Source organism: Vipera ursinii (genome assembly GCF_947247035.1).
Source record: "Vipera ursinii genome assembly, chromosome: 16".
Taxonomy (NCBI): Eukaryota; Metazoa; Chordata; class Lepidosauria; order Squamata; family Viperidae; genus Vipera; species Vipera ursinii.
In genome coordinates this window covers 9,044,251-9,059,245 of record NC_139529.1, presented here as the reverse complement: position 1 = coordinate 9,059,245, position 14,995 = coordinate 9,044,251, and the positions used below count along the sequence as shown (strand labels likewise).

Below are 14,995 nucleotides of genomic sequence, written 5' to 3'. Positions count from 1 at the left end.
TGAGCAGTTCTGGGCCCTGAACACAAGGAAAGGGGGAGTGTTTGCGTTGGCACAGGTTGTGTGGAAAGGACTGGTCCTTGGGTCACTCACAGGACCTGTGCAGGGGAAGAAAGGGGGTGGGGGAAAGAACCCCATCCCCTCTCCCCTTCCTGGGTGGAGAAGTGCTCACAGACTTTCAACCACATCTTTCTTACCCTGACAATTATCAAGGCGAGGATCTTTATTGCAAGTTGTGCTGTGGGCAAATAAATTTATTGCCCAGTCTCTGGAAACCGTCCAAGGAAACATTCAAGCTGGAGGGAACCTCTCCTAATCTTAGCCCATTTTGGCATCTCTCTCTTTTGGTCTATTTGCACCTGTTTCAAGTCCACGGGGACACCTCTAAGCCTGGTTGATGTCGTTCCTCACTGCTTTCGATGTGTGTTTTCCTGTACGTGCCTTTCCACTAAGACGCTTCTTGCAGATGGTGATTTAGCAAATGAAAACTGACACATAACCGTCTAAACTTTGCGTCTGTTTTGGAAGTCAAAATGCAAACAAATCTCTCTTCCAGCTCTAACCGAAGACAAGTTCAAACTGGTGAGCAACCCTGCCAGGCCGGCCAAACCTGGGAAGGTTTTGTTTACCTTCCCGGCATCGTAATGAAACCCGGTGCCGTTTACATTTCCTAAAAGTATCTGGGTGGCCTCCTTTCCCCTCCTCTGTCAAACCATCCTGCTGGGATCAGGCTTTCCAAGACAGCCGCTGGCTCGTCATCCCAACCGCCCTCCTTATCTAGTTCCTCCTTCCTGGAATGCGGGCGGCCCAGCCGAGCAGTCCAGATTCCAGAGGAAATGAGGTCTCCGCCTCACCAGAGGGCACCAGCGCCCTCCTTCTGACTCAGGCAAGGAAGCAGGCGGGCACCTGCTCTGCACCGGTCAAGGGTGGAGACAAAAGAGGGGCCTGGATTCTCCCCCTGCGCCCACCCTGGGCACGACACTTCAGCGTAAAAACTTCAATGATTTTCCACCAAAGGAGGAACCCTGCACGGTGTTCTCCCTGGAGTTGAAAGGTCTGCCTGGAAGCTGCAAAGACTGATGGGGAGACAGGAAAGAAGGGCGGGGCCAAAGTCAGCCCCCCACCCACGGAGCAGCCCTCCCTCCCCCCCCCCCCGCTCTCCTCTGCCTCCACTGGCAGCCTGGAGAGGAGGGGGACTGCAAACGTCTATACAGAATAGTTCGCCTGCTCTTCCACTCGTCTGCAACCTGGCTGGAAACCCATGGTACAGGGTCTTTGTACCCAACCAGGGCTCTAGTCCTGTGGGAGGCTGGAGCATGAATCAGCTCGAGGCAGGGGGAGACGTTGTTCCATTTCAGTTTTGCAAATGCAGGGACTCTTATCCCTTGCACGAGTGTCTTCCATCCCTTTGCAATCTCACAGGAAGCCAAGCTGTGTCCCCTGAAACCTGGACAGCCTGCTCACCTGCTGGACACTAAAGTAAAACAACCTCCCGCCCCCCCCCCCCACACACACACAAAGGACAGGACTCCATGCTAAGGTGGTGGGTATCCGAGTGGCTGAAGCTTTCACCACTGCTCTCCCAGGGTCCCACCAGCCGGAAGGGCACCTTCCAGCCAGCCAGCCAGCCCCCATCCCCTGCGACATTTTGTCCCTTCCCAGCCCTCAAAGTCGGCTCTTTCTGGCCTGTCGGCACAGAGGCATCTGAGCCAGGACCTGCCAATGGCCTCATTTATCTCGCTAATGAAGCCCTGTGACTCGAACATCTGTTTTTCCCCTGCAGCTGGGAGGGGAACGATTGAAAAATGATCAGATCTCTCAACCGGCCACACTTCCTCCTCTCCCCACCACTTGACAAGCGGGCCTGGCTGGGGCCTGGTTTGGCAGCGAGGCCCCATCAGGCTGGGCGCTTGGGCAGCTGGGAGGTTTCTCATGCGGGTCCCCCAGCTGGAAAGGAGAAAAGCCCCTGGGGATCTTGGGGGAATCCTGCCGGTTTGCCTGCCTTCCGCCAGGTTGCCCATTCTGAGACAAGAGACACTTTGGCGCCACTTGACCCCCAAGCTGGGCACAAAAGACTGGCAATTTCCGGCCAGGGGACCACGCTGGGTCTCTCTGCTCACCACGCCTTGCAACCCAGTGTGTCCACGCCGACTCTGGAAGGCCCTGAGTCTGACGGGGGTCCTGGCCAGCTCAACCCCTGGCATTGGCCGGCTCCCTCTGACGCCTCCTCCACAGGCTGCCTACGAGATGGCAAAGGTGGACGGGAAGGAGAAAAAAACAGCCAAACTCCCAAACTCTTCACTTGGTTGCCATGGATACTGTTTAATCATCAGAGATGAATGCTACTGGTTACTGTGGCAACCCGAAGGGCCAGGAAGCATCCCAACACGAGTGACGGCGAGGAGGCAGGTCCTTAGAGTGGAGGAGAGTCTGCTGAGAGGGAGTCTCAGGCCAGCCTCTTCTTTTGGCTCCCAAAGAGAGCAGAGTCCAGAATGCCTCTGAAATAAACCCCCAAGTATATCAAGACGGCCCAAACACTTTAATTGACCGCTTTCAGTTAAGAAAGAGGAGGGTCCTCCATTAAAAGGCACAAACCCTCCTGTCCCCTCTTCCATTCTTACTGCCAAATCTCTACAGCTCTATTTCTACTACAGCGTTACTTAAATACAGAGGGTCAGTCCAGATGCCCTCACCGGTCCCCATCCTGTCCCATTTTTTTCTGGCTGGAGGAGCTGCAGGGAGCACCATTCTGTGCTGGCTCTTCCAAGCCCCAGCGTTCCTGAAGCAATTCCTGCCTGCCCTTTCTGGAAAGCGGCCTGGGCCTCCTTCCAGCCGACTGGCCTGTCCAGACAAAACAACCTTATCTGCAGAGACTCTCAGCTGCTCCCAAACCAGAAGCCGAGGGACGAAGGGCAGCAACTCCAGGAAAGACCTGGGGAAGGGCAGAAACACACCAGAGAGCCGAAAAACCCATCCTGCCGAATATTTACAGAGAAGGAAAAGCTCTTCCATCCCCCCCTCCCGGCAGCCTGGGGCTGCGAGTAGAGAAGAACCAGGCCGGCTCCGGGGTTAACTCCCTGTCTGAGTTTGAAGCAGACAGCAAACCCTCAACTAGCCCGTCTGGTTTGCTCCCCGTGGTCGGCCGGTTCCTTAACCTGCGGAAGTTAAGGCCTCCTCCAAGAGCTCTTCGACTACGGCCACTGACCCTCCGAATAGTCCAGCCCTCCGTCCAAGCCCAGCGTGTCCAGGCAGGGCCAGGCAGACGGAGGACACGGGTGACCCAGGGCGGCAGTTGCGTGGTGGCTCACCGGCTTTGCCAAAGGAAGGCCTGAGTGGGGCAGCCCTGGCTGAACGACGGGGCAGCTCCGTCCCAGGAACAAGCACTTGCGAAGACTAAAGTCAGGAGAGGAAAGGGGCCAAGCTGGGACTTCCCTTCCTGGGTGCCCTTGGCTGGAAAGAGCACCTGGGGTCCTGGAAGGGAAGGAGCGGCAGCTCAGCTTATTTTTAACCCTGCAACTGGGTCAGCGGCCGCCCGGAGTGGAATGAGTGAAGGGGGGAGGGGGGCGGGAAGGGAGAGAAGAGAAGCCTCTTCAGGGCCATCAAGGGCCCCCCAGCAGCCCCTCACCCGCAAGGGCCACACAGGCAGTGGGGGAACAGGAGGAGGGAGAGGCATCCTGTCTCTTCTGCCGCTCTTGGGTCCAGAAAGCAACCCCAAGCAGCGCCCCCTCAGCTGGGCGTCGGGGGGGGCATCAGCTCACTCCTCAGCCCTTCCTCGAATATGATGGCACGCCAGGCCTGGCCCCGGCCCCGAATCGTGCCCGGGGGGGGGGTCTGCCAGAGCCCCGAGGAGGCGCCCACCTCTGCCAAGGAAGCGCCGGGCACCAAGTGAGGGAGCTCGGCCCCAACCGAAGCTCTCCGGGGCCGCCTCTCCTCCAGCCCCGGTCATCCGGAGTCGCTGACCTCTGCGCAAGGACGGCTCCCCCCCAGCGCCGCTCGGTCGCTCCCAGCGTCTCCAGGCCCGCCCCGCCGGCCCCCGACGCCAGGGATGCCCCGAAGGCGCCCCCGAGCCCCACTTTCGGGGGCCCCGAGTCCCGCCGAGTCCCGGCTCGCTTCAAAGTTGCAAGCGGCCCCTTCAACTTCGGTCGGAGACCCCCCTCCCCTCTCCCCCCCCCGCAGAAGCCCCGGCCCGGCGGCGGGAGGGTTACCGCGGTGGAAGGGCCGGCCGCGACTCCGCGAGCGGCTCCGTTGCCTCTGCAGCCGCGACCTCCGCAGCAGCCGGTAGTAGTACGAGGGTCTTCCGCCACTTCTCCGGCCGTTCATCGACATCTCCCCCCGGTGCCCGCGTTCTCCGCGCGAAGCGGCTCAGGAGGCGGCGGCCGCAGCCGGGCCAGCCCCGCGGAAGGAGCCCCCGAAGAAGCAGCGGGAGCGGCCCGGCGCCAGCCCAGCCATGGAGCAGAGGAGCCCCGGTGCCTCCCTGCCCTCCCCGCCCCCTGGAAGAGAAGCCCCGCAGGAGCGGGGAAAGGAGGGCGGGCGGGCAGGGAGGAAGGCCCGGGCTGGATTCTGGCGCTGGGGAAGGCAGCCTCCCCGCCCCCCCCCCCCCGTCCCTCCGCCGCCTCCAGCGCCCGGCAGTGCCAGCCTTGCCCCGCTGCCCTCTTGACGCCGCCTCCTAGCAAACCCTCGCCTTTCAGCGTCCCCCCCCCCCGTTGCAGGAGGGCGAACGGGGCCACGGCAATGCTCCAGCTGCCACCTGCGGGCACCTGCCCAGCTTCCTGCCAGCCTGCGCCAGGAAAGGGGAACCTCCTCAGCCCAGCTGGTCCCTTTCATTCCTCAAGTGACTTCCTCCCCCTCCCGAATGGGGCAGGCAGGGGCGGGGGGGGGGGGGGGCTGCCACAGCAAAGACACAGCAAGGCCTTTGCTGGACCAGGCTGGGCAGAGAAGCCTGTGGAGGGTCAGCTACGTGCCTGGGGAAGCCTACAGGAGGGTCACAATGGGCAGCCTTTTTTTTCATTTCCCCTAAGGGAAGAGCAGCAGCTGCCTCTGAACATGGAGGTTCTGTTTGCAGCTCCTGAGGAGGAAAGCCTGCTGCTGCTGGGCTGCTGGCATCGTCCAGCCACCCCCTCTGAGCAGTCCGTGCCAGGTTTTGATCTGCGCTGAAAGAATCCCAAGAAACTTTCCTGAGGCTGGGGAGGCGCATGCCAGCATCCAGGTCAAGCCACCCATCCTGGCCGGCTGGCCCCCTGGCGGGCAGCCAGAGAGGAGGCTGGGCTGGGCGGAAGCAGCTGCCCGAGGGGTGGAGGGGCTGGCCAGGGGGGCCCAGCTGCTGGCACCCCAGTTGGAAAGGGTCTCAGGGCCCCCAAGTTCCCCGGAGAAAATCCAGTGTCCTAAATTGCAGCAGTGCTGATGTGAAGAACTCTTCCTCCTAAGCAGCAGCCCATAATAGTTCTCTCTCTCTCTCTCTCTCTCTCTCTCTCTCTCTCACACACACACACACACACACACACACACACACACACACACACCCAGCTCTGCTCTCCAGCACGGGTCCACCTTAAGTCTTGTAGGGCTTGGACCCTTCCCAGCTTCCTCCTGAAAGCGGGATCCAGGTTTGGGGGAACCCTTTAACGCAGCTGCTCTAAAAACCTTCATGGGGCAGAGGGAAAAGGGGGGAAGTCCATGTCGCCTGTAAAGCCCCCCCCCAAAAAAAGTAACTTTGAAAACCTGCCTCCCCACCACACGGACGCAGACGTGCCTGCACACACTCCCCGCTTGGATGTGCCTTAAATTTGTGGCAGAAAGCTTCGAGGGACCCCCAAGCTGCCCCCCCAACCCCTGCACCACTCAGCCTCTTGGGACAGCGACCCCCAGTTTTAAAAAGGGGGGGATGGAGGAGCGTGTGCCCCTCTGTAAGACTGCTGCTTTTCAACCCCCTGAATCTGCTCTGGCGTCCCTTGGAAGCAGTGCACAGAATTAAGGGGGATTTCAGGGGGCGGAAATTGGCAAAGGGAGGGGGAAGCAGCCCTGAGCTTGGAAAAATGAGAGTTGGAGCCAGGCGGGGGAGGAGGGATGCCCCCCCCCATGTGATGCAGGGGCCATATTCCCTCCAGACCCTGCCTGCCTCCTTCAGGGCTCCGTGATAGGCTGAAGAAGACCCAGCCGGGCAGCTCTTTGGTTCTGCCCCACTGCCCCAGGCTCTCTGTAACTGCCTGGGCCCCCAGCCCCCCCCCCCCCCAGGTTCTCCCAAGGAGGCTACATGCACAGCCCTGCTCTAAAGGCTGGAATCAGCAGCATCTGGTGCGGATATCCAGCGTGAACACTTCTTCCCCCCACCACACAGCAGACCAGCCTCCACTGCCCCCCACCCCCATTTTGATCTGGCATCCCATAAAAGAAAAAAAAACCCTCATCTGTGAGCAATTAGTCTTCTGGCGGGAGGCCGGCCGCTGCTATGTATGAAAGGAAACACTTTAAGAAAGTTTGTTATGGCGGACTGGCCCAGACGAGGAGGCGGAGTGGGGGGGGGACCTGGATCCTCTGTTTCCCATCTGGACTGGGGCACAATCCTCCTTTTACCTCCCTGAGTGAAGGCAGATGTCCCTCTTCACCGAGGGACGCCCCCACCCCTTTTCCCAGATTTTTGAAAGAAGCCCTTTAAATAATACTTTACAGGCGCACAGATTCGCTTGCAGAATTTCTGCCCCCTCTAAAAATGGGTACTTGGGGGCCGTAAGTCTCCCCCTCCGCACACTCAGCTCACTGTTTTGCACGCTTGCTGGCTTATTTTGAGCACTGGAGCCAAGAGGGCAGCCGGGCCTTCAGTCCCAAGCCTCGGGGTTATTACCTGCTCAAGGTACCCCTTCATTGGCTGCTGCATTCCTTCTCTGGGAGACCTGCAGCTGCATACTCAGCGTGCTCCTCACTGAGGTCCTGGACCTTGCAATGCGTCCCCCGGTTCAGAGGCAGCTGGTCAGCAAGAGGAGATCAGCTGTGGAACGGCCGCAGCGTTGAACTGCAAAAAAACGCCCACGTCCAAAGTCAACACACCCAAGGAAGGGTCCTTTCAGACGATGGGGCAAGCATAATTTATCTCGAGTCGAGTCGTTTGTTCCCCTGAATGAGACCCCAGGCCAGAAAACGCCCTCCCGGCTCCACTGGATGCCCAGCCGGCTGCCGCCTCAGCTGCCCTCTGGAGGAACAACTGCACATCACAAATTGGGCGCACCGGAGGAAACCACAATGCTATGAAACAGGAAACGGCAGAGAGAGAGAGAGAGAGAGAGAGAGAGAGAGAGAGAGATGGGAAAATTCCTCTTGCAGGATGCAGAGGAGGACCAGCCTAGCCCATTGGCACTTGGGCTGTGTGTGTGTCTGGAGAGCTGTTAATAGCCTTGCAAGGATCCAGGCTGAACCTCCTACAGACTCTCAATCATCAGGGGGGCTTCAGGCAGCCCCCCCCCCCAGGACCAGGAGGTGCTCTGGGCAGGGAGATGAGCAGGAGGAAGGGGGGGGGCAGCTGTGCTGGCGGTGCTGGACTGGGCCCCTCTGTTCTGGGACCTCAGCCAATTGAAGCAAGCAATCGGATACCTGTGCCTGGCACCGTCCCTCTGCAGGGTCCCGGCCCACCTGACAGCCCGATGCCCTGCCATCTGCTCCACCTTTGCCTCCTGGCGTGTGCCTCACTGGCAGCCACCACGGACAGCCAGGGGGAGGCGAGGGGCTCTGAGATCATTGGATGGGGGGGGACACCAACAGTCTCGCCAACTTAGCTGGAGTTGCAGAGGGGGGATTGCAGACGGGGGAGGGGGAGGGGGAGCTTCTGGCTCCTGTCCAGGAGACGACGGTGCCATTCTGACTCCTTGCTTTAAAGACCCCCGTTTCATGTTTGCAAAGTTTGGTGTTCCGGGCACTTCTTGCCTTTTGCCCATTTGGTTTCCTTGCCCACACGTGTGTGTGTGTGTGTGTGTGTGTGTGTGTGCGCGTGTGCGTGCAAGGGGTTTGGAGATGGGGACCAAACCAGGGCCCGGAATGGGTGAATAAATTGCCCTGGTGCCCACTCCCCATTTTTCCAAATTAATCTCCATTCTGTGATTGCTCTCCTGACTTTCCAAGTGTTTAATAAATAGCAAGAGCTTCAGGCAATTAATTAAGGAAATTAAAATTCAGGCCAAGGATGAAAGAATGGCTCTACAAAGTCTAACTAGGTCACACACGGCAGACGCCCCTTGGCCTTCAGAGGGTCGTCCAGATGGGCGCCAGCAGGACCCTCCCCATCTCAGAGGGCTTTCCCTCAGCTGTCGCACGAGGCAGGAGACCCTAACATTGGGCAGAGAAAGCCCCCCCCCCGAGCCACAGGAAGGAGAAAAAGAAGAAGCAAAATTATAGATAGGACCCTTAGGGCACTGCACGGACACAGAGTCCAATTTTAAAGTGACGGAAGGAATTCTAGACCAGCTTCTGCCTTTCTGGAGCCACTCTGAAGAACCCTCAGGCAGCTCTCCGGAGGTAGACTGCCTCTGAATGTGGAGGTTCCACAAAGAAAGCAGGAATGCAAGGAAGTGGTAGAATTGGGGGCGGAAAGGTGACTGGCCTCCTCCTGGGCGGTGGGGGGAGAGAAAGGTTGGTGGGTGGGCATTAGGTTTGTCCCAGCCGGTTTATTTGCAAGCTGCCTGATGGAGGGTCTGCGTTTCTCTCCCCCCCACCCACCCACCTTTCGGGCCACCATTGGCCAAACACCAATAAACTTGTTTTACACAGTGAATAAGCAACTCTGGCAGGCGATAAATCGCAAAAGTAATGTTACACACGGTGGGTTTTTTTTACTGTCTGCAGAGTCACACTTTACTGCTCGAGCATTTGTGCAAAACAAGCCCAGCTTTCATTGCTAATAAAACATGGCATTAATTATGCGGTAGGAGAAATGGGAATATCTTGAGATGGCAACCTGCCAGCCAGCCAGCCCCCGCCCTCCCCCATTTGTTCATTCACAGATTTCTTTGTCTTAACAGTGATGGAGAGAGAAATGTTTTCAAGACACAGCTGATATCAGAAAGGAAGGAAGGAAGGAAGGAAGGAAGGAAGGAAGGAAGGAAGGAAGGAAGGAAGGAAGGAAGGAAGGAAGGAAGGAAAGAGAGAAAGAAAGAAAGAAAGAAAGAAAGAAAGAAAGAAAGAAAGAAAGAAAGAAAGAAAGAAAGAAAGAAGAAAGAAAGAAAGAAAGAAAAAAGTTCTTCAGAGAGACCTAGAGGAAACCCCTTTTCCTATTCCTCCACCCGTAAGCCCCCTTCCCCGTCCCACCCAGGATGGCCGCCCAGCATGGCCTTTAGTTCTTCCTCTGTTTTGCATCCAACGTCTACAGAAAAGGATGTACCAGAGATGATCCAAATAACCCATTGGTTCCACAATGCGGCCATCGGATACTCAAGAGGTAGACTGCTCTTGACATCGAGGCTTATTTAATTTAGTTTTGGGCGAGTTGGTTTAACCTCATTCATCTACCAGGCGTTGTATTTATTTATCCTCGGGGTGGGGGGAGTTGGAAAGACCAAGAAAATGAGTGATAGAAGATGGAATAATAAGGAGCCTTGGAGGTCTTCTAGTCCAACCCTCCGCTCAAGCAAGAGGGACCACTACACCATCAGAGCTTCTTTTCATTTTATTCCTGCTACTTTGTCCCGGGATTAGCCTGGAAGGTCACCGCTCAAGACTCCGAAGAGGGTGAAGAATTCGGATCGACTGGGAGGGAGGCCCGTTCCTTGGGGATCAGGTAGCCCCAAGTCTGCTGCGGAGGGAAAGGTGGCTTGGGACAAAGTCTGCAGGAAGCCTTGGAACTCTCTCCAGCCTGCAGTTTTAAAAGCCATTTCCTTATTGGGAAGATGAGAATTGGAAGTGACAAAGGAAAGAGAGAGCCAGACAGCGGGGAGGATGTGTGCCACGCAACAACGTGTGTATGCCGGTCGCCCACTTGTTCTGCTGCCTCTTTTGAAAGATAGCGGGGGGGGGGCTCAGTGCTGCAGAATCTTCTTTAAGAGGATTGTGTTTGCAATGCCCAGATATGTGTGTGTGCGTGTGTGTGTGCACGCACGCACACATGAATCCATGGACTCTTAGCAGCTGCAAATTTCTTTTCACACAACGTGTGTGCGTTGCCAGCAGCTGAGTCTTAATTCGGGGTTCATGCTGTGTGCTTGCCATCAAACAAACTGGGGAGGGGGACAGCTGTTTGGGGAGAGGGGGAGGGAGGGAAGGAAGGAAGGTGCCCACAGTTGTGCCAGGCTGCAGACGGGGGGGTGTGTGCTGCGGCAGAGGACAAGTTTTGGAAGCCTCCAAAGCATAATACCGTTTCTCAGTCTTGTCACTTCTTGGGGGACCTGAGGGGGGGGGAGGCTGAGCCCCATTTCTGCCCACAGGGACCCAGAGGGGGCCTTTCTCCAAGAAGCCTTTGACTGTCAGGGAGGAGAAGGGGGGGCTCACAGGGGGCGAGGGAGGCCAAATGGGATGGAGCCAAATGGGTCAGGAGGAGGAGGAGGAGAGCGAGGGGCCAGCTGTGCTTTGGGCATGGGATTCTGCTGGACACATGACCCAGGATGACCTCCACAGCACCTTGACCAGTGGGAGCCCCCACAAATTCCCCCCCACACACACACAGGGGCACACAGGGCTCATGTTGGTTTTCATGGTTTGCTCTCTTGCACCAACCCAACAAATGGGTGAATTCAGTCCCCCCCCTAGTTAAAGAGGGAGGTGCAAATCCGGCTTGTAAGCTTCAGCATCTCTGCGCACACACACACACACCCTGCACATTTCTGGGCCCAGATGGATTTGCCTAAAATAGAAGGCGGGGAGACCATGTAAAGCTGGGCAAAGGAGAGCCGGGCCTGCAAAAGGCATTTGCTCCCCATCCTTTTGGTCCTCAGCCGAGATGGCCGAGGCTCCTGCCTTCCTCCCACACCAGCTTCCCTTGCCAATCTCCCCGTCCTCCGGCTCAAAGGCGCCATTTCCCCCTGCAGCCCTGGGGCTCCTCTTCCTTCCTTCCAGCGGCCCACCATTTCCCAGCCCACCTCCTTCGACAGGAGCCTTGGAGAACATTCCGGGACACGGCCGGCCCCTTCAGCCTGGCCTTTCTGCAAAAGGAAACTCCCCACCCCCACCCCCACCGCAACCACACTTATGGAGGTGGCTGCTTGCAAATCGTACGGGTCCTTTTGCAGATCCTCCCAATCTCTGTGGGTCAGTGGCTACCAATTCAGGGCCCTCCTTGCTCTGGAGAGCTTTGGGGTTTGGCTGTGCTATTTATGCTTCTGCTCCTTCAGCCCCTTCACCCCATGCCCCAAATGAGGAGAGGGTTCTGGGCTGCGTTCAAGTCTTGTCAAGGACCGGCATTTGGGTAGGGAGCAAAGGTCCCAAACCACAAAACTTCAGTGGTCATTCCTGGAGAATCCACCCCCTCCTGAAGCCGCCTGTGCCCTGGCTGAACAACTGGCCCTTCGGACATTTTTCCTGAGCCAAATTCGACTCCCTTGCCATTGCAACTCAAGCCTCCCTCCACCCCAGGCTGAACTTCCCAAGGTCTCCAACCGTTCCTCCTTTCCATGGCAATTGGCCACCTCCTCTAAGGAAGTCTGTGGTTCAAGAGCAGTCTACCTGGGAGGAGGGGACGAAGCCAGTCCAAGCTGTTGCCGGCCCTTGTGAGATTTTCTGCCCCTGAACAGCTCCAAATAGGGCCGTCTCCAGGCAGCCCTCCTTGCTCACAACAAACTCAGCAGAAGTAAAAGCCTCTTTTAGTGCCAGAGGTAAAGGCATCGGTCCTTGGCTGAGTTACTCAACCCGGCCCCCAGGATACCTGCTCCCAGGCCGGCCCCACCCCCACCCCAAGGCCCCTCAGCCTGTCCCTTGGGATCCCTTTCCAGGCCAGCCCCCAAAAGGTGCCAGGAAGAACCTTACCCCGAGAACTGTCCTCTTGGTCCGATGGATGGTCCGGCTCCATGGCTTCCAGGAAGGCTGCTGACCACCTGGGGAGGGGGGAGGGAGCCTTAGCAGGCCAAAGCAAGCCCCTCGCCGGGGCTCATCCTTGGAGCAGCCAAGCGATCCACCTGATTCACGAGCTCTGGGCAGCTCCTGGAGGGGAGGCGTCTCCTCCTTGGCATGGCACAGCCTGGCAGCACTCCTGATCCGGCAGGTGACCTTTGGGACCGGCCGGCCCTCGCCCTGCCCTGAGGCCCTCGCGGCATCTCTGGCCCTCCCTGCCCCAAGTCCTGCCCTCTTCCCAGCGGTGGGAAGAAAGTTCAGAGGCTGCCCAGGAGCAGAGCTGCCAGGAGGGCCCGGCCTGCCGGAAGGGCGTTGTGGGCGAGGGAGGATTTGGCCTGCAGGCCAAGAGCAGCTAAAGACTCGGGGGATGCCCCTCCTCTGGCTCAGCAGGTCTGCAGTGCCCAACGTCCTGCTGCAAATCTGCCCACCAGCTGCGTCCTGGCTGGCCGGGAAGGAGCTGAGCTTTCCACAGTCCCAGCTGGCGAAGCCTCCGGTCCCTCCGCGTGCAGCTCCGTCTGTGGCTTCGGCTCCTTTAGCGAGCTGCGTAGTTGTCCCTGCTCCACGGCGGCGTCTGCTGGCAGCCTTGGCTTCGGAGCGGCCCAGCCCACGCCAGAAGCTGCGCATGTTGCCGCCTGCTCTTGGCAACCGGGCGGCCGTGGGATCAGCCAGCTCCAGAGGCCCCTGCCGGCCCCATCCCGCCTCTGGCGAGTGCTGGTGGAAGAGGCCGGCCTCTGGGCTTTCCCTGCCCGGATGGAGAGTCCAGCGTTACCCAGGGGCAGAGGAGGGTGTGCGGGGTCCGCTAGGGGGGGGGCGAAGAGCAGGGTGCTCATAGCAACCTGGCCCAGTTTCGGGGTTTGGGACAAAAACTGGCAAGGGAGTGTCGGCTGGGCTGCTTCTGTCAATTCCACACCAGCTGGCTTCAGATTCAGCCACGATTGGCGTGAAGAGGGGTTTTCTGAATCAGACTCGACCCAGGCTTTGCAGATCAGTGTCTGGACTCCCTCCACGTGCAAACGGCTGCACTGCATCCTCCGAGGAAGCGGTTGGGGACTCTCTGCTCCTTTGGCGGGTACGGAGCCCTTCAGGAATTCCGAGAGCTGGTGCAGAACTTCCCGGTTCAGAGCAGTCTACCTCAGCGGATGGATGCTCACTTGGTGCTGGTGCCCGGCTTTCTCCCAGCTCAGGATGCCTGGCGGGATGAGGGAGCTTCTGCCCCCCCCCATGCAGGAGCAGCAAGACAGCCTGGAGAGGCTCCATCCGGGCGGCCCGAGTGGGGTGAAGCCGCCATGTCTTTGGCTCGGGCAGATGAGGACAGCTGTGCCCTCCGCGGGGCAGAGGGTGGGTGGTGTCCGCCTGCTGGGGCAGAGGAAGCTGTTAGAAGCGGGAAAGGAAAGTAACTGGGAGGGAGGCTGCAGAGATGTTTCTGAGCTGCAGGAAGGGGCAGGGAAGGCCCTCGGCTGCTGGCCTGGTGCTAAAACCCTCCCAGCAAAGCCCGGGCCTCCGCGAGGATCCAGCCCTACACCTTTCGCCCCCTGCCCACTTGGCACAGGCCCCCCTTGCCTGCCTCGGCCCGGCTAACCCTCTTCGGCCTCCTCCAGTCAATGGAGAGCCGGTTGGGCCACCCACGGGTGGATCCGGAGCTCCTCTGGCCCCACCGATGTCTCCCCAGGGGCCCCCGTCAAGGCTTGAGGAACAGGCTTCTCTTTTTCTGCCTCCTCCTCTCTCTGGGGGCTCCTGCTGTGATCTAGGGCGCCCCGGGGTAAGGCAGGGGCCCGTTTTTCCTTCTTCCTCACTGCCTCCCCAAGTACTGGAAGGTGCTGAAGTGGAAAGGGGGGGTCACATCCTGTGAAAGGCTGACAATTCTCCCCCCCCCGGGCTTTGACTTTCAGGAGGCAAAGCTCTCCAAGCGCAGGTTGCTTAGCAATGCTGTGTGGGAAGAGCTTGGCTCGCTGGAGAGTTACAGAGAAGCCGATGCTAACGCTGCCAGGGCTGCCCACCCCACTCAGCAAATGGGGCAGGGGGGCAGCAGAAGAGGAGGAGGAGGTTTCCCAGGCTGGTATTTGGCCAGCCCCCCTCCCCTCACTGCTGGGACGGCCCCCTCCCTCTGCTGCCTGCCCAAGGCGGTTGTGCCTATCAGCTGGCACAATCCAGGCTTTCTCCCTCCCTCTCAGGACGCAGGGAGAGGCCTTCTGGGCTGGGGGAGGCTTGAGGTTATAGCCACGCTCAGCACAGGGCTAGAAGGAGCATGGAGGGCCCCCCCCTGCCAGAAGCAATGGGTGGAGCCAGGGAAGGGAGGGGGCAGAAAAGGGGCTGGATGGAGGGCAGCCAATGCCACAGCCTCCACTCTTCCTGCAGACCCGAATCTCCTGCGGTTAGGTTCAGGTGATGGCCCACCTTTTAACGCCTGGAGAGCAGGAGAAAAGCTGGCCACATTTTCCATCTCTGAGGAACCGGTGCTCTGGGCCCTTCCAAAGGTAGACTGCCCCTCCAAGCTGGGGTTTGGCTCCTTTGCCTCCCTCCATAAAAGGAGTCTCAGCTCCGTCTGCTGGCAGGCCGGCACTGACGAGCATCTCGTCTTAAGACTTGGTTTCAATTCAGGCACGCCGAAGAAATCCGAGAGTCTTTTTCTTCTTCTTGCTTTTCCCTGAGTGGAACGTTTGGGAAGCCTCAACCTTAAAACAAGGAAGAGGCTTATTACCACAATAAACAATAAAGTTGGGTGAAGTCTGCTTTTCTACTAACCACTAGGGGACGCAGCTGAAGCAGAATTGGTCTCTCCCCCCCCCCAACCTGGGTTTTGGCTTTCACTGAAAAGCGCCATCCTTGAAACACAAGAGTTCAAGCAAGCAGAGCGCCTTGGATCTCCTTTGGGCTTCTCAAGGCGCCTCTCACAAAGACCCATTGGGATCCTTGAGGTGGGGGGAGGGCCAGGAACCACCCCAGTCGCCTTAATTCCCTGCAGAGGGGGATCTGCAAACCT

At 58.6% G+C, this 14,995-nt stretch overlaps 2 protein-coding genes across 4 annotated transcripts in view; both read right to left on the bottom strand.

The window, feature by feature from the left end:
* DAB2IP (DAB2 interacting protein) overlaps positions 1-4,559 on the bottom strand; it is a 52,052-nt gene extending 47,493 nt beyond the window's left edge. For all 3 annotated transcript variants that reach the window (XM_083374928.1, XM_083374926.1, XM_083374927.1), the window contains exon 1: positions 4,203-4,559. In XM_083374928.1, the coding sequence (XP_083231054.1) occupies positions 4,203-4,323 (121 nt within the window). In that variant the 5' untranslated portion in view covers positions 4,324-4,559. The remainder of the gene's footprint in view (positions 1-4,202) is intronic.
* Positions 4,560-5,066: 507 nt separating this feature from the next.
* Positions 5,067-14,545, bottom strand: LOC310647845 (uncharacterized protein). Its single transcript, XM_083375403.1, has 4 exons — positions 14,410-14,545; positions 11,932-13,368; positions 6,836-7,003; positions 5,067-5,147 (listed from the first exon to the last, which is right to left on the bottom strand). The coding sequence occupies exons 2-3, from the start codon at positions 12,637-12,639 to the stop codon at positions 6,962-6,964; spliced, it is 750 nt and encodes a 249-aa protein (XP_083231529.1). The 5' UTR covers positions 12,640-13,368; positions 14,410-14,545; the 3' UTR covers positions 5,067-5,147; positions 6,836-6,961.
* Between the last annotated feature and the right edge of the window lie 450 nt (positions 14,546-14,995).

What these genes read in the sequence shown, in the direction of transcription:
- LOC310647845 (XM_083375403.1), bottom strand. Translation starts at nt 12,639, where the DNA reads ATGCGCAGCTTCTGGCGTGGGCTGGGCCGCTCCGAAGCCAAGGCTGCC. An exon ending in CCAAGAGGACAGTTCTCGGG is followed by an intron (nt 7,004 to 11,931) that starts GTAAGGTTCTTC and finishes GTTTTTTTGCAG; the next exon opens with TTCAACGCTGCGGCCGTTCC.